Below are 27,592 nucleotides of genomic sequence, written 5' to 3'. Positions count from 1 at the left end.
TACTAATTTAAAAGTTTGGTAGTCAAGTACAGACATGGTTGTAGGGAAATGGGGATATAAATTTAATGCAGACACTTTGGAGAGCCTATTAAAATAGAAATAGCACACTTTATGGCACAATTCCTCTTCTAGCCATATATCCTGGAGAATAATCACACAAGTGTACAAGTGGGAAAGGTCAAGGATTTTAAATGTAGAAATGTTTGTTTTCATGAAAAGCAGGAAACCACCGAATGTCTCTCAATAGGGAAGGAGATAATTAAGTTTCCATGTATTTATAGGGTAGAATATCTACAGCAGTCAAAACTGGCAATCCGCGTAGCATATGGATCAACATAGATAGGTCTACACGTGGGTAAAAGAAACAGATCTTTGAGGATTTAAAAGAATTATCTATAGACTTATAGTTCCCATAAGAATATATATCAAAAACATGTTGTTTAGTGAAAAGAGCAAGTTCTAGAATGACATTTGAAGTACGATACCACGTCTGTTAAAAAAAAAAAAGACAAACTACAGCTATACATTTCTGATAAATGCAGATATATGTATATAACAGTACAAGAACATTCTACAAGGAAACACGTTAAAACATAACAGGTATTACCTCCGAGGAAAGACAAAGAAGATTGGGATTAGGGGTGGGAGAGGTAAAAAGAGCTTTCAGCTTCATTGGTGATATTCTAATTTTTCAAATGTAAATGGATTCCAGTGTCACTTGTGTATTTACAATTGCTTTTTTAAAGTTTCAGCAGCTACTTTATGCTCTAATATATTGATTATACTCAGGAAACTAAAAATTTGGAGACTTCTATAAGAAAATGTTTCCTATAACACCACACCCACCTTTCCATTCCCCTTCCCTCTGCCCTCCCCACACACAGCACACCCATTCCACCAAGTTCAACGGTACTGTGAGAAAGTGCCCCAAAGCCTTTGCTCACCTTTACAACCCTCCTAGGGACCAGAGCAAATCACATTAGAAATGACTCTTTGCAGAAAAAGTGATGCCAGAAAACAGCTGTCAGAAGTGCCATTTTGTTAAAAATGATCACACGGATTCTACCCCTTTCCCTGATGATTTTGAGAGCAAAGGATTTTAGAACCACACCAACAGAGACAAAGCGGCAACGCCTCACATTTCATACCTGTCAAAAACCACTGCGGAATAAGCCCGCTCGGCGAAGATGACATCTGCAGCCCAGAACTCCTTAGTGGCCTTCAGACCTCTGCCCTTGCCCTCAGAAGTGAAGACTTCCACGTTCTCCATTCTCCCTATTGTCATCTCAGAGCCCTTCAGGCAGCTCGGTGGGTATTTCACACTGAGCCAGGTCCCTTGTCCTTGCTATTTCAGCACCTTCAGCATCCCAAAGAGCAAGCCTATAAATGGACAAGCACCTCCCCTTCCCTACCCCCTCTCAGCCACTGCGCCCTCACCTCCCCCTCTGCCACATTTCCTGGAGGTAGGAATAGGGCAGACGAGAAGACAGTGATCTGACAAGGGTCTCGTTCATCACCCAGCAAAGCTGACAAGGCGGAAATGACCATGGGCTAGTGTGCCTCTCAAATTGGGTCCGAAAACTTTGAAAAGTTCCTTTGCAAGAAGCAGCTCAGTCCTGCATGGCAGTTGTGCTCAGCTTTAGTTGGAATAGGGAGCACTTGGTCAGTAGGGTATTTTTAGCAGCCAGATGCCTCTGTCAATCCAAAGCAGACAGCTGAAATGGTCCAAGAGAGGAGGTGATGCTTGCTGCTCTGGGAACCTTCAGCTGTCAGGCTTCTACTTTCTCAAGTGTGATGGGCCCCTTATCCCCCTCCCACCTCCCCCATAGGCGGAGTGTTTGCAGAATACAGCAGATGCCAAACTGACCCCCTTGGCATATACAAAACAGTATTATTTAAGCTCCAAGGGGCATCCCTCTTCTTCAGTACTACCTGGGGCTCCCACAGCACCCCCACCCAGGACATGGAGGTCTGGGAGCTCCCTGATGATGCAGGTATGTTGGATGTAGGCTGTATTATGAAGAGGAGGCAGGCTTTGAAAATGAAAACCCTCATGTCTGTCTTTTTATCATATCTCCCTTAAATATATGTCTGCTGCCAGGAAAATACCAACATGCTCTGTCTTTCTTCTTTCCCAGGAATGAGGACATTGGTGGGGTAATTCTAAAACGTCCATTGACCTAAATGCCACTGTTCTTTTTTTTTTTTTTTTTAACTAAACCCTACACCCAATGTGGGGCTTAAATTCACGACCCCGAGACCAAGAGTCACATGCTCTACCTACCGAGGCAGCCAGGTGCCCCTAAATGCCACTCTTCTTGATTGCCAGACAGCTGTTATTTAGGTTGAAAAGGCAAATACCATATGATTTCACCTACACGTGGAATCTAAAAAACAAAACAACCCAACAAAGCTGAAATAGACCCGCAAATACAGAGAACACGCTGGTGGCCGCCAGAGGGGAGAGGGGTGGGGGGATGGGCAAAAGGGGAAGAGGAGATACAGGATTCCAGTTATGGAATGAATAAGTCAAAGGGATAAAAGGTACAGCACAGGGAATACAGTCAATGGTATTGTCATAGCGTTGTATGGTGACTGATGGTAACTATACTTGTGAGCATAGCATAACATACAGAGTTGTCAAATCACTACATTGTACGCCTGAAACTAATATAACATTGCATGTCAATGCTACTTCAATTTAAAAAAATACAATAAAAATAAAACAATTTTATAAATAAATAAAATAAAATAAAATAAAGTTGGGTGCCCCCAAAGAGTAAACATTGCACGCTCCCAATGGGGGAAAAAAAAGATTAAAAAGGAGCTCTTCAATCCAGGTTAGCTTCAAATGAATACCTGGACTCACAATGCTGGGCAACTCAGGGCTTTGCCGCAACCGATCTTCCCTCGGGATCCAGGGGCTCAGCCTGGGAGGGATTAGGTTGTTCTCTAGATACTATACCCCTGGAACAGGTTCAGCCCCAGCCAAGGTCAAGAAAGAAATCTAGCTGTCCCAAGTCAGAAAGAGAGGGAGCATCAAGCCTAATGCTTTAGTTACATCTGAGTCTCAACCGTACCAGAACAAGTATTCTATTAAAGTGTGATAGACAGAATAAAGCCCCCCCCCCCACCCCGAGGATGTCTAGGTCCTACTCCCCAGACCCGGGAATATGTTACCTTACACGACAAAAGGAACTTTGCAAATGTGATTAAGGATCTTGAAGGAGGAGATTATCCTGGATTATCCAGGTGGGCCCAATGGAATCACAAGAATCCTTATAAGAGGATGGCAGGGGGTCAGAGTCAGAGAAGGAGATGTAACAATGGAAGCAAGAGGGTCAGAGTCAGAGAGACATTTGAAGATACTATATTGCTGGCTTTGAAGATGGAGGGATGGGCTATGAGCCAAGAAATGCAGGTGGTCTCGAGAAACTGGAAAATGCACGGGAACAGCTTCTCCCCCTAGAACCTCTAGAAGGAGAACAGCCCTGATGATACTTTGATTTAAACCCAGTGAACCCCATTTCTGGCTTTTGACCACAACCTGTAAGATAATAAATTTATGTTATTTTAAGCCACTAAGTAATTTGTTATGACAACAATAGGAAATAAACATATAAAATGTTATCATTTCACATTCTGGTAAATATTATGTAACATCCCTTTGCTACTCTGAAATGGCATACATAATTTCCTAGCTCTTACACCTAAAAAATATAAATTATTAGTCCTGTAGTCTGAATGTTTGTGTATCTCATCCCCCTCCGCTCCCATCCCAAATTTCAAAATGTTGAAGTCCTCACCCTCTAAGATAAGGGTCTCAGTAGGTGGGGCGTTTAGGAGGTGCTTAAATCATGAACATGGAGCCCTGGTGAATAAGAAGCTCCAAAGAGGTCCTTAGGCCCTTCTGTTACATGATGACTACAAACGACCTGGAAGAATCCTCACCCGACCGTGCTGGTGCCCTAATCTCGGACTTCCAGCTTCCAGAACTGTAAGAAATAAATTTCTGTTGTTTATAAGCTACCCAGTCTGTGGTATTTTGTTATTGTAGCCCGAATGGACTAAAACATTTACCTAACCTAATAAGGGAGAAATAAAATGAAGGTTAGCTTATAATAAAATAATATATATTCATGGTAAACTAAATATGTCAATGAGCTCACTAAGTATACGCTCGGGCACGACTGCAGTAGAAAACATGATAAAGTGGTCAGACATTTGCGCCTCCACATAGAATCATTGTGATAGTGAGAGCTAAACATGTAGATTGATTTTGGGGACACAAATACTGCACAGGGCACTGTTGACTGTGACATGAGTTTTCTGAAATGGTGAATGACTCTTAGTCAAGTTCTGAATGAAAGAAAGCATAATCCTTCAGTTAACAAGAGGCTGCATTCCTGGAAGATCGAGCATATATTAAAAAGACTCTATGATTACATATAAAACACAATCCTAGACTGATAAATATTAACAAAGTTCCACCTACCTAAAATGTACATCTGTATATTTGAGGTTGTGAGGGCCAGGCAAAGAATCTTCAATGCATAAGGCTGTTTCCTGCTTCCGAGGATATCCTGCATCTCTGGCCAGGATCAATGAGCTAGGGGATGTTGGCTCTAGTTACGAGGCTGGCGACACGGAAGGGGGCACGTGGCCCTGCTGCACTGCTCATCAACCTAAATCCTATATAAAAATTTTCGCTCACCTGCTCCCCTCCAGTTTTTTTTTCCACACTGGGATCCAAACGTTTGTGACCCCAGTCCCACGCACAATATGCCAGTAGCGCTGCACAACCGAAAGTGTTCCCCCCACACACACATATTTCTAAAATGCCCCCTAAGTGGTGGTATTGCCTTCGTGAGAACTGCTGGTCTTCATCATCAGGAAACAGCCATCTAGAGTTTTGGAAGGACTTCTTCTTGCCCTACCAGAGATGTTTAGCAGAAAAGATTCAGAAAGAACATTAAGAGTTTTCTTCAACATCACATATGGAGGTATGGAAAAAACAGATTTATTCAATGTTTCCTGAGAGATCAAACCCAGGGCCAAAGTAGGCATAACCACATAACAGACTTGAGCTTCACAGACTTTGAAAGTCATGCTCCTTTTGAGCCCTTTTCTGCTCCAAGATAGAAATTTTTTCCATTGTTAATGATTTTCATAGCCATCCAGGCTCTTTCTTTTGTGTGTCTGGATAAAGAAGGGTGGTGACAAAGGGACAAAAATGGGACAGCTCAAGCCAGAGGACTCCTAGTCTGGGAGACAGATCTGAGCTGGGAGATTTCAGACAAGAGGATGACAGAAATAACCACTATGGTTCTATTTACTTCTATTTCAGCTGAACTTCCCTTGCACCTCAGGCCACACATACATGCCAAAAATACCACTGTGGCTACCAAGTACTCCCACACACTCTAAAAATTGTGAGGAAACTTGCAGAAGATGCTGGGCCAGGGTAATGTCGGGTCCTGTCATGCACCTTAAGGGTAGAAGGTGACATGAAGAGGCCAAGAATGGGGGCTGATTTGGAGTTTTGAGTGTATCAACACTTGGGCTCCAAGTATCCTCTTAATACGAGCTCCACTTCTTAATCTGTATCTTGGGTAGCAGCTGTTCCCAGATACCAAGTTGCGGCCCCCAAATCTTTAGCCATAGCCTGTATTCACATTATTTTCCTCCTGAGTCTTTGAGCAAATAATCTCAAGAGGCCTTGAGAGTGGTTGCGTTCCCTTCAGCTGGATATGCTGCAATAGAGGGAATATATACAAGTAAGTGTGAGGTGGAGACATAAATGAGACCCAGAGGAATGGTTCTGAAACTGGGACAGTTTGTATGCCTGCATTAACATGGTAGTGGCTCATCTACCATACTCTATGGAAAAACTCCAATCATCCCTTCTATTGGGAAGACTAGCTCGCTGAGCCACACACGTACAAGGGACCACCATCTAGTGGCAAATCCGGAGAACTGCAAGATTTCTTTAGTAAAAGAAAGCCCTTCATCACTGGCTTCCACCTCCTTTGTACCTGGAGCTGAGGTTCATTTCCTCCAGGGGTCAACAAGTTTTCTTTGAGAGCTTCAACTAAGAATGGTTTATACCTTCTTTAATAGTTGGGGGAAAAATTCAAAAGAAGAATATGTTGTGACACATGAAAATTATATGAAAGTTAAATTTCGGTGGCCATAAATAAAATTTTATTAAAAAACAGCCATACTAAGGGCGCCTGCCTGGCTCCGTCAGTGGAGCATGGCACTCTTGATCTTGGGGTAGTGAGTTCGAGCTCCACATTGAGCGTGGAGCCTACTTAAAAAAAAACAAAACAAAACAAAACAAAACACCCCAGCCGTACTCATCTGTTTACATATTTTCTGTGGCTGCTTTCACACTATAACAGCGGAGTTGAATACTTGCAACAAAGACCATATGGCCCACAAAGCTGAAAATATTTACTCTCTGGCCTTTTACAGACAATGTTTGCCAATGCCTGCTTTAAACTAATAATAACTTAATGCCTAGTAACCTTAAATAAGCGAGGCTTCTCATTGCTGTCAAGTGAATTCACTGGCTGATTCATTCATTTATTTCGTAATCACTATGAGTGACAGAATCAAAGAAAAAGTTCTTGTGCACATCTAGCACTCACATTCCAGAATGACAGGGGCAGGTTTCCTCCTTAATAGTCCATTATATCCTGTATAACTACACCACTGGCGAAACCTCAAACTCTCTGGGCTCTGTGTTCTTAATAAAACAGCATGTTTGCTTCCATCCCTCCTCCTTTGGCCCCAAGCAATCCTTGGCTGCAAACTGCTTTCTTCCCAAGAATTCCTAAATTTGCTCATTCCACATGCATTTATTGGCACATGTATCAGGCACTGTACTCAGTGCCCTGAAACAAGATGAACAAAATGTGGGCCCTGTCTTTAAGACACTGACCATTCAGGGACACTTATAGAAGAGCATGTACAGATGGTGAAAGAGATACAGGAAGCAAAGGGGAAAGGATATCCAGGGCAGCCTGAGGAGTTGGGGAAGGCTTCAGAGAAGTAGCCGACAAAGATAAGAAGGCAGGGAGAGAACCAGAGCTGGAGGTGACCATTTCAGCCCCAAGGACATAGCAGCATGAGCAGAGACATGGAGAGAGAAAGAGTACAACGTGCAAACAACTACAATAGGTTGGGTATTGTAGGAGCTACAGAAGCACACATATTCTGTTTACCATTTGCGCACCAGACTGTTGCCTTTATGTCCCAGTGTTTCATATACATTTGAGAGTTTTCTAACAATGAATGTTTGAATGTCTGAAATTGTGCTTTATTAACATTACCTTATGGTTTTCATAATACCCTTTGAAGTGGGTATTATTGAGGCCTCTAGTTAAAAAAGCACCATCATCTCTTAAGTATAAACCCCAGAGAACCTCTCACATGTGTGCACAAGAAGACTACATAAGAACATTGCAGCACTATCTGTATTTGCAAAAATGGGAAACAAGTTCAATGTCTATCAGTAAGAGAATGGATGGCTCATGGTGTATTCATGCAATGAGATGTTACAGAGCTGTGAAGGTGAATGAATTAGAACCTCACATCTCAGCATACGTTAATACCAAAACATAATAAGTGAAAAAAGTAAGTTGCAGGGGAATAAACAGTATGTATAATAACATTTATGTAAAGCTTTAAATCATGCAAAGCAATACTTCCTGTTATTTAGCCATACATACATATGTAACAAAAGTATTAAGAAATGAATAGGAATGAGAAATGCTGAACTCAGGATACAATTTACTTTTGGAGGGAGGAGGAGTTCATTAGGAAGTACAGAGAAGGAATTCCAGAAGAGGGAGCAGCATATATAATAAACTGAGTCACACAACAGTTTGGTACTTATAGGAATTAGTAAAGGTTTAATGTTGCTAAATCATAAAGTGAAAGCAGGGTGGGGAGGTGACAGCAATAGGAAGATGATGAGATCAAGGTGCACAGAAGCCCAGGAGTACTCCGGTTTGACTTTCTCCAAAAGACAATGGAGAGCCAGGAATGACTTCTGGATAGAACGCTTTGGCAGCAGTAATGAAGAGTAGATTGGTGCAGTCAGAAGTTAGACATCTGTTGCCATGATTCTAACAAGAGATGATAGGCACCTGAAACTAGGCAATAGCAGTGTTGACAGGAAAGGAGTGTCTACTCAAGAGAAACTTTTGCACAGCGTACCAGGAGACCTGCCCATCAACAGGCAAATGGGTGGAATATTGTACAGCAGTGAAACAAATAAGTAACACCTATATGCAACGGCTTGAATGATCCTCCAAATGTTGAGTGAAACAAGTTCCAGAATACTGCATAGAGGAAGATATAAATCTTAATTCAAAAATAAACTTTTTTTAGCCACACATGTGTGAGATAGATAGATAGATAGATAGATAGATAGATAGATAGATAGATATGAAAGGAAATGAAGACTACAGACCAGGGTAGTGATTTCTTTGGGAGATGGGCATGAGATGAGGTGAGGTTGTGTATGTGTGTGTATGTACATACGCATATACTGAAGGAGGGAAGACAAAAAGTCATTTATGGACCAATGACGACAACATATCACGACCAAGGCTTCTGCTTACTCTAACTCTGTACATTAAAGACCCTAACAAAGGAAAGACAGATAAAGGAGATGATGTATTTCTCAGATACTTTGGAGGAAGAATCCAGAGGTTTCCAGACTTTTTCTTTCTCAGTAGTTTTTAGATTCACTCACCCCAGGCGAACGGCCCCACGCGCTCTCCCGTACCTCGAACGACGAGAGGGAAACCCCCGGGAGAAAAACACCGGCAACGTGGGGCGCAAGCCCAGGAAAAGAGGAGCGAAAGGGGCGGGACACACAGGGGGCGGGGCAAAAGGGCCTCTTTGGAATCTGGGCGAGCCGCGCAAGCGCAGTAGCGCGCCTTGCCGCCATGGCGCCAGCGCCGTCCAGTCAGCCGCCGGTGGTGGCGGAGACTTCCCCTCAGGAGACCGGGTCTCCGCCTCCTCCTCTCACCCCGCCTGCTCGGCGGCGGAGGCAGCGGTGGCGGCAGCGGCTGTCCCTGCCTCTCCGCCACCTCCACCCCGGCCTATTCTCCGGCCGGCGGCGTTGGCGGGGAGGGGGAACAGTAGTTGTAGACGCCCGCCCCTGCCTCAGAGAAGGTGAGTTCCCGCCCCGGCGGCGGGGGCGGCCCCGTCTTCAGCCCCTCAACTCCGCGGCCGAGAGACGGCTGGGCGCGCCCCGAATGTGCGCCATCGCAGACCGGGTCGGGGCGGGAGCCCGTCCGCCCCCTCAACCACCCACCGCCCCTGGAAAGGGGCGCCACGGCCCCCAGGTGGAGCGTGGAGGGGAGAGGGACGCCTCGGCACGCTCAGGAAGCTGAGGATTGAGGGGGCAGAGAGGTGGTAGGGAGAAGCCGAACTGGGACCGTCAGGGAAAGGGGAGCGGGATTGATGAGGGAAGTCCGAGGTCAGGAGAGAGAGAGTCCGAGACGTGCGAGCGAGGAACTTCTACTGGGTGCAAGTCAACATCCGGGAAAGTAGGTACTTAGGCAGAAGTGGAGGACTTTGCCGAGAGTAGGAAGTAGCCCGGGAGCTGAAAACTGCGGGGGCCCTGAGGGAGGAGAAGAGGGGCAAGGGTTTTGAGACGCCCCTTTGACGAGCTTTTCTACGCTTTTTGAGGGTAACACCCTGTAAAACAGCTTCCAAGATTTATAGGCCTCTGTTGTCAGTGGTCCGAGTTCAGTCCGGATCTACCGGTGTCAAAGATCGCAAAGCGGACATTAGTGAGAGCAGTGAAAAATAAACTTTATTCAGAAACTACCGACAGTAGGGGAAAGAGCTGAGCTCCATTCGGATTTGCTCAGAGCTGACTGGGAGTTTAAAGGGAAAATGAGGGGCTGGAGGAGAGGTGGGGTTCAAGAGGAGTCAGGGAAGTTAGAAATTAGAAAGGGTTGTTCCTTGTGGATGCTGTTAGGCCAGCTGTGTCTGTTCGCTGGCAAGTAAGGAAGTTAGGATCTGTCCTCCCACGGCCACGGAGACCTAGTAGGCCTATGCTTTCTGATGATTACACTCGAAAGGAATGGCTTCCAGATCTTGGAGAAGGACGCTCCTGAGTTGTAGGAGGTACACATCCGTCTCAGAGACAGGAAGGTTTCACAATCCAAAGCTCTTTTTAGTAAAGCACTCTCAAAAAGAGAGGTGGGGGCCTGTCATCAGGTGTTGACTCTAAAAACAGTACATATATTTTGACAGCCCTGCGCTTTTTCTCGCAGGAGCTCCAAAGGGGACTGAGTCATCTCAGGGATTCAGCCTTAAGCTGCTGGAGGCCGTGTTAAAATTGGGGCAAGTCTTCGTGCAGGAGTTTGGAAGGAGTGTTTCTGCCCAAAGTTTTCACAGTTCTCACCAACACGTTTTCCCCTAACACAAAAAGCTATTTCTTGATCATCTCAGTCTAACAGATGTTTGAATTTTTACAAGTACTATATGCCTGTGAACAGCCTGCTTGTTCCAAACTAGGAGGTAAGGCTGTAAGGCAGTTTGGGAAATGATTTTTAGATGGTGGAGCTTGATCACATTGCAGATCTCAGTAAAACATTGTAACCCTCTTCAGTTTCATAATTTTTAGTATTTGCTGTGTTACCTTTTATTGCTTTTTGTCTCCAGAGTGAAAGATGGTGGAAGCCAAGATACTGTAGAATAATTTAGGCTCCTTTTTTTGGGAGAGACATCAATAAATAAAATAACCTCATGAAAATAATTTTGTTTTCACCCTCTTTCATGATATAGTCTATTTTTCTGTGCTATTCCATAATCTTTTACATATTTCACTTTGGAGGAATGGCAAAGTAGTAAAAAAAAAAAAAAAGATTTACATTTCTTAAAACATTTTTGTAAGCACCTTACATAAATTCCATACACTAAAAATGGAATTAGTCATTGCAACCAAATGATGTTCTATTAAAGGTCTCTTAGTGAAAGCAACCTTTGGAAGACTAGATTTAGTGTCTTCAATCAGCCTAAGGTTATCATTGTTACCAGATAAAAAATAAAATCTGGATTTATTTGTTTTCATACCAGACTTAACTGCCTCTCACCAACAAGTAAGCCTGAGCAGTTTATAGGTGTCGAGACTACAATTCAATTTGGCTCTCATAGCCAGATCACAGGAAGATTTGGAAACAGTTTCTCATGGAAAAACAGTTTTTTGCCAGATGACATTTTTTGTTTGTGTGTGTGCGATGACTTTGAATCTGTGCAGTTACTTAAGACTTTATCCAGTATCAGTTCACACAATGCTAGCAGTAACCTTTCTATGCAACTTCAGGGTGGTATAATGAGAATACTGGAATAGGACTTTTAACAAGTAATAGTTTGCAGTGTTAAGTTTGTCCGCTAGCTGTATGACCTGAATAAGTTCCAAACTTTTCTTTCAAACTCAAAGTCCCAAATTTCTTTTTTGAGTTTTGTCATCTCTGGGGAGGGAGAATTGGATTAACCTGATAGAGTGGTTCTCAACCAGGGGTTATTTTGTACACCCACCCCAGAGGACATTTGGCAATTTCTGGAGACATTTTTAGTTTCCACCACCGGGCAAGTAGGGGCAGGGTGAGCACGGGTGCTTCTTGGCATCTATTTGATATAGGGCAGAGATGCTGGCAAACATCTGAAAAATGGACAAGGCTACCCCACCTCACCCCAACAAAGGATTTTCCTACCCAAGATGTCAGTAGCATCAAGGTTAGGGACCTCTGCAGCAACTAAACTCTGAGGTCCTTGACAGCATTAAAATTGTGAACTGACTTTACAGTTCTATATTGATATTCTTTCCATGGGTTGGCTGTGTACGAGAACAGCAGTTACTAAAACATGGAACTTCAACCTATAACGGCTATAAGGTAACATTCAAGAGAGTGATGAAATCGCTGAGTTAAGACAGAACATTCACTAGGATTTGAAAAGATATAATTCGTTACCTAAAAAATTACCTCTTGTCCCATTATTTTGGGTAAATATCCTTCATTAACTGTTCAGTTAACTGCTACCTAACAAATAGCCAATATTTGGTATATTATACTATTTAAAACTGATAGGAGTCTATATATTTTTACTTGAGATATTTGTAAAAGCCTTAAATAATTGCTGGTCAAGATAGTACATAAACAAGAAGGGGGGGGAATGTTGCTTGTTACTTATCCAGTATTTTTTTCTCTTAAAAGATTTTGTTATCATGCATCCAGTTACTAAAATTCTAGTCACTTTCAAGATCCTGATAGGACCATTAAAACGGATTTGAAGAACATCTTCTAATCCATCTTCAGCTACAGCTGTAACACTCCTAAGAGGAGCTGTTCTGTATTGGACTTGATAATGAACAGATGTAAGGATTAAATATTGGCAAGCAGGGAATATGTACAAGGTGTAAGATTACAAATAGGAAATTGAGAAACTCAATCACAAAAAAACCAAAGAAATACCATGTGACCAGACTTATATGAAAAGAAATATACACAGAATTTATGATGAAGGTGTCATAAGATTTTCCAGGACACTGTTAATTCAGTGAGGTTTCTCAGATATTTTTCACAGTTAAAAAATTTTTCACCCAGTAATGATATTCCTGAGGGATCAGTAAAAACAAAACCACAACAAACAATTCTTGCTTATTTGCTTCTCTAAGAAAAAAAATTAAAAGGACCTAGTTTTAGAATAAAGGATTTTTTTGACTCCTTGAGTCATTAACCCATTTACATAGCAATTGCCTAAAAATGTTTTCCTTTGTTTTCTTGATATTAAGCAGGGATTTGGGTCAAATGACAAAAAAATCTAGCTAATAGCTAACATGTTAACATTTATTCAGAAAACATTGAGCTCCTGCTATGTACCAGTTACTCTGCTCAGTGTCAAGGTTGTACAAATGAATTAGGCACAGCCCTTTTAAAGAGCTTAGTATTAATGTTTGTTAGTGAAATTAGAAAGAAAAAAAAAGTGGAGAAAATGCAGGGTTTTTAAAAACACAATAAAAGTTTATTTCTCTCTCAAATTACAGTAAAGGTGAGTGCTCCAGAGCTGGCATGGCTGCTTTGCCATTCCTGACACACAGCTTCCATGTCTGAGTCTGAAATGGCTGCAGAAGAAATGTGGAATAGTAGTGTAAGGCAGTCAGATTCTCCATGGGGGGTTGGAAGGAGACAGGTCAATTGACAACCTCTAAAATTGGTAAGAAATAGCAGGATGAGCACATTAGAGAAAATGCAGTTGTAAATGTGCATTAGCTAGGACTCCTGGAATAATCAGGAGTAGTTCATTGTTTTGTGTGAATCTGTGCTCTGCTTGAGACATTGCTACATGCACACCAAAGCACATTATGTTGTAAATCTAATTGACAGCTGGATAGAATGGTTGGGGAGGAGGATGTCTGGAGAGGTATTAATGATTATTTGTGAGTTTCAGGTTTGTTGCCTTTATTAGGTGTCAATATGTGAAAATATTGACTAAGCATATTAAAACAAGATTTCCCCTGCTATATTCATCAAATATATGCTAGGACATGAGCATTGGGATTTTTTCCCCTTCTTACAGACCCATTCACATTTACTAACCCTTCAGAAGGAATGGAGTACTTTTGGTGGCATTCTGATGTAGGAATGTTTGGCCTTGGGTCCAAATAAAATTAACTTCACCAGCATGATACTCGAGCTAGCTTACTGATGTTCAAAGGCTTAGTTTAGGTAAAGACATAAATGTTATATTAAATGTGTAACTATTAAATGTGAAGTACTCCCAATTAATGATTTTGTAATTGTTTTGTATTTCATCATTGGAAATAGGCCATAGTAGTAAACCTTAGTTATTTTTGTGATTGTTGTATTAGTGTAGAATAGCTAGAGCTTAGCAAACTCCTAGATCAGATACTAATTTCATTTCCTGAAAAGGCAAGGTTAATAAACAACATAGCTAAGAGTATGATGCTAACAGCTAGAGGGCTGCATTTCTTTTTTCTTTTTTTTTTTAAGATTTTATTTATTTGAGAGGGAGAGAGAGAGAGAATGAGCAGGGGGGAAGGGGCAGAGGGAGAGGGAGAAGCAGACTCCAGGGAGCCCAACGATGATTAGGCGCTCCATCCCTGGGCTCTATCCCAGGATCCCAGTGTCATGACCTGAGCCAAAGGCAGACGCTTAACCAACTGAGCCACCCAGGCGCCCCATAGGGCTCCATTTCTATTTCAGTTAAGATCTCTAAAAAACACTTAAATAGGTAAATAATAAATAAATTAATTAATTAAATAAATAAAAACATGCAAAGATAACAAATAGTTACAAAAGATAGCAAAGATAACAGAATCAGTTACCTAGTCTAAAACTTAATGCGATGCTCTGCTTAGTCTTTCCTGAGATTATAGTAATGTTAAAAGAGTGCGGAACTCAAAGAGTAGGAACAATAGAAGGATATCCATTCTCACCACTTCTATTTAGTATTGTACTGGAGGTCCTAGCCAGTACAGTCAGACAAGAAAAACAAAAGGTGTTCAGATTGGAGAAAAAGAAGTAACACTGTTTCTATTTGCAGATGATATCCTATATGTAGGAAAGAGCAAGGAATCTAGGAAAAGGCTACTAGAATAAGTTTAGCAAGGGGGTAAAATATAAGGCCCATATACAAAATTGGTATTTCTAAATGTTAGCAACAAGCATTTAGTAAGTTTGGATTTTAAAAAATACTATTTACTACTGCATCAAAAAAAAAAACCCAAAATACTTTTAGATAGCTTTAATGAAATACAGAGAATGCTACATAACATCTCTGAGAGAAAGGTGCAAATAATGGAAGAATATAAAATATCTCCTAATACTTCGCAGTGAATCAGATTTAAAAGTATAAGACCATGCCACTTATTTGGTGTATTTTTTAAAGGAGAAGAATTGAGCTAAAACTAATCAGATTAACATCCTAATTTTGCCCTTTTTTTTCTTCAGAGATGTTTAATAAACATTTTTTTAAGACCTTCATGCTGTATGATGTTTAAATGCCATTCCACAACACAAATGATGTGCTGTGGGGCCTAAAATACCTTATTAGCTTTTTCACTTAAATTCAGTTGATTTATTCACCAAACCTGAGACTTACTGAAAACATTTTATACAATGCGAAAGTTCAAGTTTTGCATTTTCTAAATGGGTGCTTGGAATGTAAGAAATTCTCTGACAGTTCTAGAATTAGAGTGGTTCTTAGTTTTTTATTAAGCTATGAAGCTCTTTTAGGCAGTTTTTAATTACGAGTAACATATTACTCATGTGTTTCATATTTAACACAATAGTTGATATATAATTTTTTTTTTAAGATTTTATTTATTTATTTATTTGACAGAGAGAGACAGCCAGTGAGAGAGGGAACACAAGCAGGGGGAGTGGGAGAGGAAGAAGCAGGCTCCTAGCAGAGGAGCCTGATGTGGGACTCAATCCCAGAACGCTGGGATCACGCCCTGAGCCGAAGGCAGACGCTTAACCACTGCGCTACCCAGGCGCCCTGATATATAATGTTTTTAACTTTTACTGAAGTAATAAAGACCAAGCCTTCTCCGGCTATTGAATACCTACATAGTTTCATTTCTCCAAAATAAAAGATTCCATATTCTTGCTCTTTTCACTATGATGTCTTTCCTAGAAGTAAATGAACAAGTAAATAACACTGTGGGTGTTCATCTATAACTAGGCTTGTGGTATATGTGAAGTATAAATAGAAACTCAAGTTTTCAGAATTTTGCTAGATTTGGTCCGAAAATATTAGAAGGTACATCTTAAAAAAATACTCCAGATGAGTTTCAGTGAAGATAAACTATTTCTTGTTTGGCACCTAATAGAGCCTATAAATAGTAAAATTAGCTAGTATCCTAGGTGTTTCTGCATGATACTCCATACTCTTTTGGATATTATACATGGTACACATTAACACGATATAAACTGAAATCTTCAAAGAATTGGTTCAAAATCAGAGCAATCACAAAAGACAATGATCAAGTCTAACCTTCAGCTTTCATTTTATTATTTTTAAAAATTTACTTATTTTAGGGATGCCTGGGTGACGTAGTCGGTGAAGCATCTGCCTTTGGCTCAGGTCGTGAACCCAGGGTCCTAGGATCAAGCCCCGGGACAGCCTCCGGGCTCAGCAGGGTGTCTGTTTCCCTCTTGCTGTGCCCTTGCCCCTGCTGGTGCTCTCTCACGCGCTCTCTCTTTCTCTCTCTCTCTCTGTCTCTCTCTCTCTTTCTCAAATAAAGATTTATTTATTAGAGAGAGAGGGGATCCCAAGCAGCTGGGAGGCTGACTTAGAGCTCGATCTCATGACCCCAAGATCATGACCTGAGCTGAAATCAAGAGAAGTCCCTCTGAAACATGAGTTGGCTTGAAATAAAAAGAATTAGGTACTCCTGACAGGCACTCTTGTTCTGTTTACACATAATCTTTCCTTTATTTGGCTTTCTGTAGTTACTAGAATAATTGGTTGGGAGAACATTTCACTACATCGTTAAATAGATGAAATCCTGAATAACAATACAAGTCACTCATTCATTCAGCACTTACCATGTGCCATATACTCTTCTAAGCATTTTACATGTATTCATTTCCTTAAGGCTCACAACAACTCATTGAGGTGTATATTATATCCCTATTTTAGAGATGAGGAACTTAAGACACCGAGAGGTTGAGAATTTCGCCAAGCTTACACAGCTATTAAGTGCCAGAACTGTCTCCAGAGTCCTTGTGTCTGGCCCCTAGGAGCAACTATATAAGCGACATAATATGACTGACAATAGTTTTGCATAGGCTAATTGGTCTTTGTTAGGTGAATAATTTTTCTGGAAACAAAGCCAACATTTAAAAATCCAGTTTGGCAAGTTAAGGCAAAATTATACCTTTTTCCAAAACAACACATCTGTTATAGATCTTTAAACTCCTCTGGTACACTTTATTGAGATAAACTTTACTTAAAATATACATGTATTTGAAGTATACAAGGCAATGAGTTTTTGACAGTATATACTCCCATGCAACCATTGTAAACAAAATGCCAAATATTTCTGTCAACACCAAAAGTTTTCTCAGGCCTCTTTACAATCCATTCCTCCCTCTACCCCTGTCCCTAATAACCACTAATCTTTCTATCACTATAGATGAGTTTATATGTCTAGAACTTTTTACAAATACAGAATCATACAGTAGGTACTCTTGTGTCTTGCACTAAGCATGATTTTGAGATTCATCCCTGTTATATGTATATTGCTGTTTTGTTTCTTTTTGTTGCCGAATAATTATATTGTATAGATACCATGTTTTGTTTATCCATTAGCCTATTGGGAGACATTAGGGTTGTTTTAGTTTTGGGCTATTACAAATAAATCTGCTATGTACATTCGTGTACAGGTCTTTGCGTGGATGTATGTTTTCATTTCTCTTAGACTAATACATGCAAGTGAAATGGCTGGGTCACATGGTAGATGTTTAATGTTTAAAGAAATTATCAAACTGTTATGCAAATTTGTCCCATTTTAAATTCTAACTAGTAATGTATGAGAATTCCAGTTGTTCAACATCCTTACCAAATTTTGGTATTTTCAGTCCTATTAATTTCAATGATTTCCAGTGATGGTGTAGGGTTTTAAGTCGTATTTATATATATAAATTATTTTTTGAGGTGTCTGTTCAGATCTTTTGCCCATTTGAATTTGAATTTGTCTTATTGAGTCATAAGAGTTCTTTATATATTCTAGATAAAAGTCCTTTGTCTGATATGTGAGATGGGAATAGTTTCTCCTATTTTATGGCTTGCTTTTCATTTTAACTTTAAAGTCATATGTAATTAAATTGTATACCTTAAAACAACTCAGAAATAATTTAGAGAGATACTATATATAATAAACATTTTTAAATATTCATCATCCTTTCTAAAATGTTTCTGATTTATAGTTCTTAAACTCATAATGTTTTGTTTTGTTTTGTTTTTTAGCTTTTATTTATTTATTTGTGAGGGAGCACACGAGGAGTGGGGAGGGGCAGAGGGAGAGGGAGAAGCAGGCTCCCTGCTGATCAGGGAGCCTGACACAGGGCTCCATCCCAGGAACCTGGGATCATGACCTGAGCCAAACGCAGACGCTCAACTGACTGAGCCACCCAGGCATCCCAAACTCATAATATTTTTAAGCAAACCTTTTTAATCTATATACTGGTACTGAAAGTTAAGCTTAATTTGAAGATACCCTGTAGAACCTTTAAATCAAATTTTTAAGGAGTTTTTAATTACAAACAATGCTTTTTGCAGAAATTAAAACAATATAGACATATGCAGAGAGCAAAAAGTTCAATATTGTCTATTACTCCTTTCCAAGCCTGTTTCCCAAGCCCCATTAAGTTTATATCTTTTCTGATTTTTTCTATGGATATTGCAATATACAAGATCAGACTGTCAAATCAGACTAACACAAATCAGTAATATTACCTAGTATCAAGGTTTATTAAGTATTTCAAGGATACAAGCAATCAGGCAACTCTAAAGAAGCAGAGATATCTAGGACATGAAAGATGTCTCCTCAAACCATGTTTTCCTGCATTGGTCATGCATCTCTGATCCAAAATAATAGATGAGGTTTCTAAGTGAGGGTCACCTCACACAGTGGAAGTATTCAAATTATGAATCATCTCCATTTTATACCTCCTAGCTTATGGGACATTCTTCAGAGAGCTATGCCTCATAGACCCTGAGTTTATTTACTATAAATAATCCTTAGCCAGGGACATCTTGCTAAGGGCATATCAAAGATAAATTCCCTTTCTCCTAGCCAATATCAGTGGTCCCTTTAGTCAGAGGTCCAGAAGTCACCTCCTACCTTCTCTCCCCCACCCCCGCCCCGCCACCCAGGAGACAAAGTAATTTGTCTGAATTTCAGGCCAGCTCCTTTAACTCCTCCTTACAATAAAACATACGTGACTATAGTTTTTTTGTTCTGTATGTTGAGTGTTTTTACACTAAAATTGGATTTTAGATTGATCAATAGGTAGGTAAATAGGTAGATAATAGATTTTTACATCACTTTTCCCCCTTAAGATACCATGGACATTTCTCCACGACAGTACATGTAGTTCCAACTCATTCATTTAAATGGCTGCATAGGAAGTACAATTTTGATGCTCCACGATTGGTATCATATTTATAAACTGGTAAATTTCTATAAAATAAATTTCAACTGTTAGGAACTTTTAGATAGTAGTATAGACCTCAAGCGTAAATGTGGTCATTTTGGTATAGATTGTTTATTCCGGTGAGGAATACTTTGAACAAAAGTTCTGGAAATTAATATGTGAATATGACTATAGTTTTGAGTGGCTTACGTGAGCCTTGTAAGTGAGCCTTGCTTATGATGATGTTTGCACCAACTGTGGAGGTTGCCCATTATAGGTAAAGATGGTTTGTGGTTCTTCTGTGTGATTCCCAGATGACATTAGGGGTATGGTTAGAATCAGAGGCTATCTTAAACTGCATGTCTTGAAATTGTTTGCTGTAAAACACAAAAATGCCAAGGCCAGATTTCTTAGTCCAAGCTTTCAATACAGATTATTTTCCATAAAGTCCAGACTCCTGCTGGTCACCCAGTAACTTCTCTTTCTGAATAGTATTTTCTGGACTAAATAAAAATATATTACCATATTAAAGGCTAGAGGCTTACTAAATGTTTTCATACTGAAATTTCATTCTAATTAGGAAAAAGCTAGTATATAGCCTTGCAAGCACTCAGGAAATTAAAATTTGAGATGGTATATGAAATGATATCTATTTAAAGATTGAAAATATTACCTTAAATGTTTAATGATCTTCTGTCTTACCTCCCTTTATTTTATTCATAGATACCAGGTTGAACGAACAAATATAGAACTTTTACAGATGCCCTTTGTAAAAGGAGTGTGGGGAGTAGGGATATAGTTTGAATTGCAAAGTATTTCCTTTATGAGGTAGGTTGAAAATAGAGATCTTCTAGATCATAGGATTATTTCTACAAAGCTGATACTTTTATTTGAAAGCTAACAAAACCCTATTCTTAAACTCTTAGTTCAGACTAAATATATTAAAAATCATGAATGCTCTCTGCAAATTTAGAAGTGGAAATTTAGGGTCACTTTGTTCTAAAACAAAATATTATTTATTTTTCTGGGGTAAAATACACACTCAAAGAGTTAGCCTAAACTTCAGACTTACAGGAAGTAAAATGATAAGAAATTAGAGATAGATTTGTGAATTTTCAGGTGATGGATCTATGTTGATGGTATAGTTCTAAACTTTGAACTATTTAATCTTTATAACCAGATTGCACTTGATTTCAGATGACTGGGAGTAGCGTATTAGACAAAAATCGATTTGGGGATCTCTGCGTCATGTTTTTTAGCTTGCTGGTTGTTACACAGTCTCACCATGTGGGGCAAGTTCATGCTACAAAACTGAAGCAATTATCGGATGACTATGATCAGATTTCTTCACCAAGTTCCCAGCCTGAGAAGGGTAAGTTTCCATTCACCTCTTTACTGAGCTCTGCATGATCTGTGGACTGTGGGGGCTGGCTTTTTCATTTAGCGCGCCTTCAGGGTTTACCCATGTTGTACCATGTATCAGCACTTCATTCCTTTTTATAGCTGAATAATAGTCCATTGTATGAGTACACTGCACCTTATTTATCCATTCAGCAGTTAATGGACACTGAGTTGTTTCTACTTTTTAGCTGTTATGAATATTGTTGCTGTGAACATTTGTGTACGAGTTTTTGTGTGAACATAGGTGTTCAGTTCTCTCGGGTGTGTACCTAGGAGTGAAATTGCTGGGTCATACAGCAACACTGTGTTCAACATTTTGAGGAATTGCCATTATTTTTCTTTTTTTTTTTCTTTTAAATTAGGAAATATTTCCAGTGGTTATTCACAAAATTATTAATCAAAACAGCAAAAGTAGGTTTGCAGAGCCACATATCAATAACAAAACAGGAAGGAAATGAAATATTCGAGAGATATCTTGAGAAGTTTCAAAGGATTACATACCAGGCTAAAAATCTAGTTACGCTATGGCTGCACAACAGGTTATATTCATTCTGGCATTTTTCTCAATAAGTTCTTCCTTATATTTGCCTTTCTTTTTTCCAACTTGTCAAGATTTGGCTTTTCATTCAAGATTTTTTTTCTGATCTTTGTCCAGTTTTAGCCTGGTGATAACCACCTTGCTTGGGTGAATGTCCACATGGACAGTTGTGCCATTAGCCTTCTCACATTGTACCCGCTTGATGTAGATGACCTATTTCTTTCTGCATACCTGGACTACCTTGCTGATTTGTTGACCTTTTTAGTGTCCTCAGACCACCTGGACCTCACCATCCCTGCAGATGGGCATGGAGCAGATGTTGTACTTTTCCCAAAGCTCCTTGGAGGGTGGGGAAGATACGACCTTCCTGCACACGTGCACGGGGGCGCTGAAGTGGCATTTGGGGATTTTGCTGCCATCTGAGGTCACAAAGGGGTTGAACTTCATGGTGACCATCTACCTGGCTCCGGGTAGGCTCAGACCTGTGTGCACTGGGCTGGAAGTCCAGACTGTTTTTCAAAATAGCTGCATGTTTTACATCCCCACAAGCAATGAATGAAGTTACCAATTTTTTCACATCCTTGCCAGCACTTAATATCATCTGGCTTTTTTTATTATAGCCATCTTTGTGGATATGAAGTATCAAACATTTTTAAACATAAAAGTGGAGAGAAGAGTATAGTGAACCTTCATATGCTCATCATCCAGTTTCAACAATTATCAACATCTTTTTAATCTCGTTAGTGACTTCGTAAAAACGGCCTTACGGAAGTATAGTTAACATAGAGTAAACTGTACATATTTAAAGTACACAATTTGTTGGGTTTTGACAGATATGTATACCATCAAATGGTCAGTATAGTAAACATATATCCAGACCCCAAAAGTACCTTTTATAATCATCCCACCCACCCTTCCTGCCTCATCCCCAAGCAAACACTGTTCCTGTAGATTAGTTTGCATTTTCTGGAGTTTATTTAATGGAATCATATATTATGTACTCTCTTGTCAGGTTTCTTTCACTCAGCATAATCATGTTGAGATTCATCCATATCGTTGACTGTATCAATGGTTCATTCCTTTTTATCACTGATAGTATTTCAGTGTATGGACAGACCACTATTTGATTGTTCCATTTACCTGTTGATCATCATTTTGGTCTTTTCCTTTCTGGGGCTATTACAAATAAAATTGCCATGAGCATTCATGGATCGGTCTTTGTATGGACATATATTGCCTTTTCTTTTGGGAGAAATATCTGGGAATGGAATAACGAGATCATATGGTAGGCGTAGGTTTAACTTCCTCAGAAACTACCAAACTGTGTGCTAGTGGTTGTACCATTTTACATCGCTAACCAGCAGTGTATGAGAATTCTAGTTGTTCTGTATCCTCACCAACAACACTGGCACAGTCATTCTAGTGAGTGCTCTTACTGGTGTCTCATTGTGGTTTTAATGGACATTGACTTGATGACTAATGGTATCTTTTCATGTGTTCATTGGCCATTGTATATATTCTTTTCTGAAGTGTCTGTTCAAATCTTTTGACTATATTTAACCAAATATTTGTTATGTTATTTGATTCTCATTAGAATTTTTATACTATTTAAGTTGACGAGGAGCTAAATTTTCCGACTCGCCAAATGAGGCTTCATTTAGACATTATTTTTAATCTCAAATTTCCAGAAATGATAGCTGATCATTAGTGACTGTAGAGTGCTATGGTCAGGCTTATTTCTTTCTGTTAAAGGGAAGAAATGTTCTGTTCTACGTGGGTTATGCAGCCTCCTAATTTTTGGAGACAGAGTATGTCACCAAAAATATCTAGGGCATTATCATCTTGTAGTAAGTGTGTTTTCTGCTATATTTGCACTTATGCAGGATTTGAGGGAGGGGAAAGAAATAAATGAGGAATAGTTCTGCCCCCACCAAAAGAATCAAACAAGCCAACAAAAAACTAGTACATCTAGTTTATATTTCTTCTGAAACTTTTCTCTGCATCAGTCTGACCCCCTCTCAGCTTTCACCTCCATTTCCTCCCTTAACCCTCCCACCAGTACTTTAACAGAGCACAAACCAGAAGACATTCTAGAATGCTTTTTTCACCAATCAGAAGTAACAGAATGAAATCCAAGCCCTATGCAGAAGGTATGGAACTCTGTTCCCTCATCTTCTCTCATGCCCTATACTAAAGAGTAGTTTCATCTCATAGGTGAATTTCTAATTTCCAGCATTCCCAAACCATTTTGTAAATACCCTTTTATTAAGTCTTACAGTACTCTAGGCAGGTAAGTATATTTGTTTATTTTATTTTGAGTAAACTGAAGAGTGTAAAGATTAAATTAATTCTCTATGGTTCTATTACTTCTCTTAGAAAACAATATACAAGAAACCGATTAAGTCAGAACTTTAGAAACTATATGAGCATTTGATCAGGCCACTTCTCAGGGATGTGAGTCCTTATCCACATATCCCTGTATGTCTTACATTTTTAGTCATACAACAGAACCCTATATTCCATCTCCTTTCTGCACTCTTCATCCCACTTCTGAGAAAAATAAAGCTGCTTGTGAGTAGGCCTGGGAGATACTTGGCTATCCTAATGTACCTTTTTGACATATAATGTCATGGTATTTAACTTTTATGCTGAATTAGGTTTTAATTTGTTTGGGCTTTGTTTTTTGAAGCTCTCTTCAAGAGCAAAGGAAATATTCAGAATAAAATAATCTAGTAAGAAGAATTTTCTCCCATCTTCTCTATAGAGAATCCCTTGTTGTCAACCTAATGAAGCATTCAAAGAAGACATATGACTCTTTTCAAGATGAACTTGAAGATTATATCAAAGTGCAGAAAGCCAGAGGCTTAGAGCCAAAGACTTGTTTCAGAAAGATGAGAGACAACTGTTTGGAAACCTGTGGATACAGAGAAGAGGTTTATTACCAACCAAGGTATAGAATGTTTGATCAAAGACTCTCATTTGAAACCAGGCAGACCTACCCAAGATCATGCCCTAGTTCACAAAAAGTGGAAAACCGGTTACCTCATTGGCTACCAGCTCATGACAGCAGGCTAAGACTAGACTCCCTGAGCTACTGTCAGTTCACCAGGGACTGTTTCTCAGAAAAACCAGGACCCCTGAACCTTAGTCAGCAAGAGTATAACTGTGGCTCATACAGTCTAGAAGCTGGAGTTCACAAGCGCCTCTCCTCAGAAAACGGTGCCAGTGGCCATCAAGCCAGTCATCAACAGCTACATCAGAAGGGGAAGAGACACCCGGGGGAAGGCAGAGAAAAACCAGAGGAGGAACAGCCCAAGCATAAGAGAAAAAAAAGTTGTGAAGAAACAGATTTAGGTAAACACAACTTCCAAAGAAATAAAACACAGATGGAAACAGTCAGGGTCAGTACAGAAAAGCTTAAGAATCGAAAGGAAAAGAAAAGCCGAGATGGAGCCTCTAAAAAAGAGGAACGTAAGCGTAGAAAAGAGAAAAAGGAACAAGGTAAAGAGAGAACAGAGGAGGAAATGCTTTGGGACCAGTCTATCCTTGGATTTTGAAGCTTGTGAGTTGGTTCTCCTGAGGTTAAATTGAAAAAATAGTTGAGGGGCTTGGTTTTCTGAGGTTCATGTTCAGATCGATTTTTTGGATGAAAACAGGTAATTAAACTTCTAACAACAGGCCAAGTGAACAGAAAGTATTTAATATGCTTACTCTCCAACATGGAAATTGCATTTCCTCGTTTTCTAAAAGCATCCTTAACATTTTTCTTATATAATGTAATTTCCCTTAATGAGAGTGGCTCTGCTTTTACTCATCAAATTGCTATGATAGAAGTATTTTTCCCTTGGGGGGTCATTTGTTTTAAATTGGAGTATTAATAGGCTTTGCAGAATCTTTTTCTTGATTGGGTTTGTTTTAGTGTTGGGTGGGGTATTTGTATATTCATTAGTTTATGACACAGTTTAGACTGATTTTTTTTCCTTTTTAGATCTAACTTGCAGCATATTTTCTATATTGGAAAGTGGGAAATGAAATACATTATAATAATAATAAGCTAAGGTTACATAAAGTTTTAAAAGTTTCAAAGAGTCTTGATACAAAATCAGTTTATATTCTGGAAATATTTATAATAAAGTGTTCTAATTTCTGCATTTTGTTGTTCTGTGTCAATGATCTGTTCCCATTCAACAATGATTTTGTTTTGGAAGAGAAATAACTGAGCAGTTTGTACTTAAGAGGCAAGATCTTTTGGGGAGGTCACACTTTACAGTTGTAAAAATACTTTATTATACCTTGCTTTTCATTTTTAAACCCACTTTTGAGGATAGAAATCTATTAATCACCACAATTTTTCCAAATAGCTGAAATTGAAGAGAGAGGAATTTATAAGAAATAAAACGCTAGTAGATTATTCTTTCCTAACCAATGTTTTCATTCTGATAATCCCCCTTTTTTATGATAAGCATATGAAGTATTTGAACATCCATATCTTGTAGAAAGAACTATGGCCTGGGAATCTGAATCCCAGAATTCTAGTCTAAGCTATGCCATCAAGTTGTTACGTGACCTGGGGGGAGTCACTTAACTTCGTTTTCCTCATTATCAAATATGACCAGAATCGGCCTCTAAAATGCCTTGGATAACAAGATTCTGTGATATGGAAATTCTCTGCATCCACAATGCTGTACTTACGTATCTATTTTAATATAAATGTCAGAATTATTTTGCTAAAAGTGTTTTTAGCTTATACACTAAAAGATAATATAAATATAATAAAATATATAAATATGTCTATCCCCCAACCCCTACCCACCCATCCTCTTGTATGTAACCAGTCTCCCTACCCTTGCTGAGCAGCTGCCTTACTCAGCCCTGACCCTTCCCTGGGTCACACCACCTTGCCTAGCCTCCTACCACCCTGGGCCCCAAATAGCAAAGAAGGAAAGATGGGGAGGAGGGAGGGAGAGAGGGTAGATGACCCATTTTATTTTATTTTAAACTAACGACCACAAAACTCCAATCCATTGAGTTTCCATAGTAAGTTTCCCGCTCAGATACCACTTCTATATTCTCTCTCCTCAAACCTTTCCCTTCCTCGCGCCTCCCATATAGGCCTCTATTCTCAGCTCGTGACTTCACCTCACACTCCAGTGAGGAAATAGAAGCCTTCAGAAGGGGCCTTAATTCATTGCCGTACCACCAGATTCATAAACTTCCCTCAACTCTGTTCTCTGTCTTCCCTCCTGTTACAATGAAGGCGAAGACGAGTCTCCCCTCATGCACTGTATCCTACCCTTTCACCTTCTCAAGGTCTTCATCTTTCCTGCACCATGAATCTCTCCTACTGGATTATTCCCGTAGTATGCAAACATGCTTCTGTTTACCCTCTACACAAAACCAAAATAACTCCCTCGACCCCCATACCCTCTTTCAGCTACCTCCTTTCTCTTTGACGTCAAAACTTGTCTACACCAACCGTCTACACTTTCTCACCTCTCATTCTCTCCTTTACCATCTAATTTTCTGTCCCTACTGCTTCTTGAAGCTGTTCTTGTCAGTTAAGATCTCCAATGGCCTCCATATTGTCAAATCCAATGGATAGTTTTTATTCATATTGAGTACAGCCTCTCAGCAGCTCCCATCTGGTTGGTCAGTCCCTCTCCCTTGAAATGCTACATCATAGCATTCATACATCAGCCTTCATCACACCACATTCTCCTGATTTTCCTTACCTCCATAACTCCTCCTCCTCATGGGCTCCTTTCCTGGTTCCTCCTCCTCCCTCCCACCTCCCTCTAAATGCATCATCATGTATGGTGCATCAGGGACCAGTCCTAGACCACCACTCTGTAATCTCACACCCTAAGTGATCTTATCCAGGCCCATGGCTTTAAATTTACCTGTATGTTGTACATTACATGTTCCCCACCCTCCAAATGCATATGTTGGAATCTAATCCCCAATGTTATGGTATATGGATGTGGTGTCTTTAGAAGGTAATTAGGTCATGAGGATAGAGCCTTCATGAATGGGATTAATGCCTTTGTAAGAAGAGGCCAGACAGCTAGCTCAGCCACCTAGCCTATGGTAATTTGTTACAGCAGCTCAAAGTGTCTAAGACAGTTGATGACCTCTAAATTTCTATTTCTAGACTAGATCTTCTCCCCAAGTTCTAGACTCATATGCAACTGCACTAGTTGATATTTCCACTTAGAAACTCAAAAGAGTACTTCTTCCCTTATCACCAGTCATTCCTACCCACCTCCTCCACGCCCAGTTTCCCCATCTCTATGAATAACAACACCAACTCAGTTGTTCAACCCTTCCTCTCCTACATCAGACGCATCAGTAATTCCTCCTGGTTAAATCATCAAATTCTCTCTCCTATTGTCCAGTTCTCTGCATCTTCATTGACACCATCCTGTCCCAAACCATCACTTATCCTTGTACCAAA

General features: G+C 39.8%; 2 protein-coding genes and 1 pseudogene across 3 annotated transcripts in view; 1 reads left to right on the top strand and 2 right to left on the bottom strand.

Annotated features, from left to right (window-relative positions):
• Nucleotides 1-1,410, bottom strand: part of SMYD1 (SET and MYND domain containing 1) — a 48,013-nt gene extending 46,603 nt beyond the window's left edge. For both annotated transcript variants that reach the window (XM_045808883.2, XM_045808884.2), the window contains exon 1: nucleotides 1,149-1,410. In XM_045808883.2, coding sequence (XP_045664839.1) covers nucleotides 1,149-1,285 — 137 coding nt within the window. In that variant the 5' untranslated portion in view covers nucleotides 1,286-1,410. The remainder of the gene's footprint in view (nucleotides 1-1,148) is intronic.
• Nucleotides 1,411-8,970: 7,560 nt separating this feature from the next.
• Nucleotides 8,971-25,289, top strand: LOC123799713 (lysine-rich coiled-coil protein 1). Its single transcript, XM_045808881.2, has 3 exons — nucleotides 8,971-9,192; nucleotides 20,459-20,571; nucleotides 23,903-25,289. Exon 3 carries the CDS (start codon nucleotides 23,925-23,927, stop codon nucleotides 24,693-24,695), a length of 771 nt encoding a protein of 256 aa, XP_045664837.1. The 5' UTR covers nucleotides 8,971-9,192; nucleotides 20,459-20,571; nucleotides 23,903-23,924; the 3' UTR covers nucleotides 24,696-25,289.
• LOC123799673 (ribosomal protein uL24-like pseudogene) lies at nucleotides 21,118-21,585 on the bottom strand (annotated as a pseudogene).
• Nucleotides 25,290-27,592: the final 2,303 nt, after the last annotated feature.

This window comes from Ursus americanus, chromosome 7 (genome assembly GCF_024610735.1).
Source record: "Ursus americanus isolate L20-20 chromosome 7, mUrsAme1.1.p, whole genome shotgun sequence".
In the NCBI taxonomy this organism is placed as follows: domain Eukaryota; kingdom Metazoa; phylum Chordata; class Mammalia; order Carnivora; family Ursidae; genus Ursus; species Ursus americanus.
The sequence above is the reverse complement of the archived record's forward strand: the minus strand, read 5'-3'. Positions and strand labels throughout refer to the sequence as shown.

What these genes read in the sequence shown, in the direction of transcription:
- LOC123799713 (XM_045808881.2), top strand. Translation starts at nt 23,925, where the DNA reads ATGAAGCATTCAAAGAAGACATATGACTCTTTTCAAGATGAACTTGAA.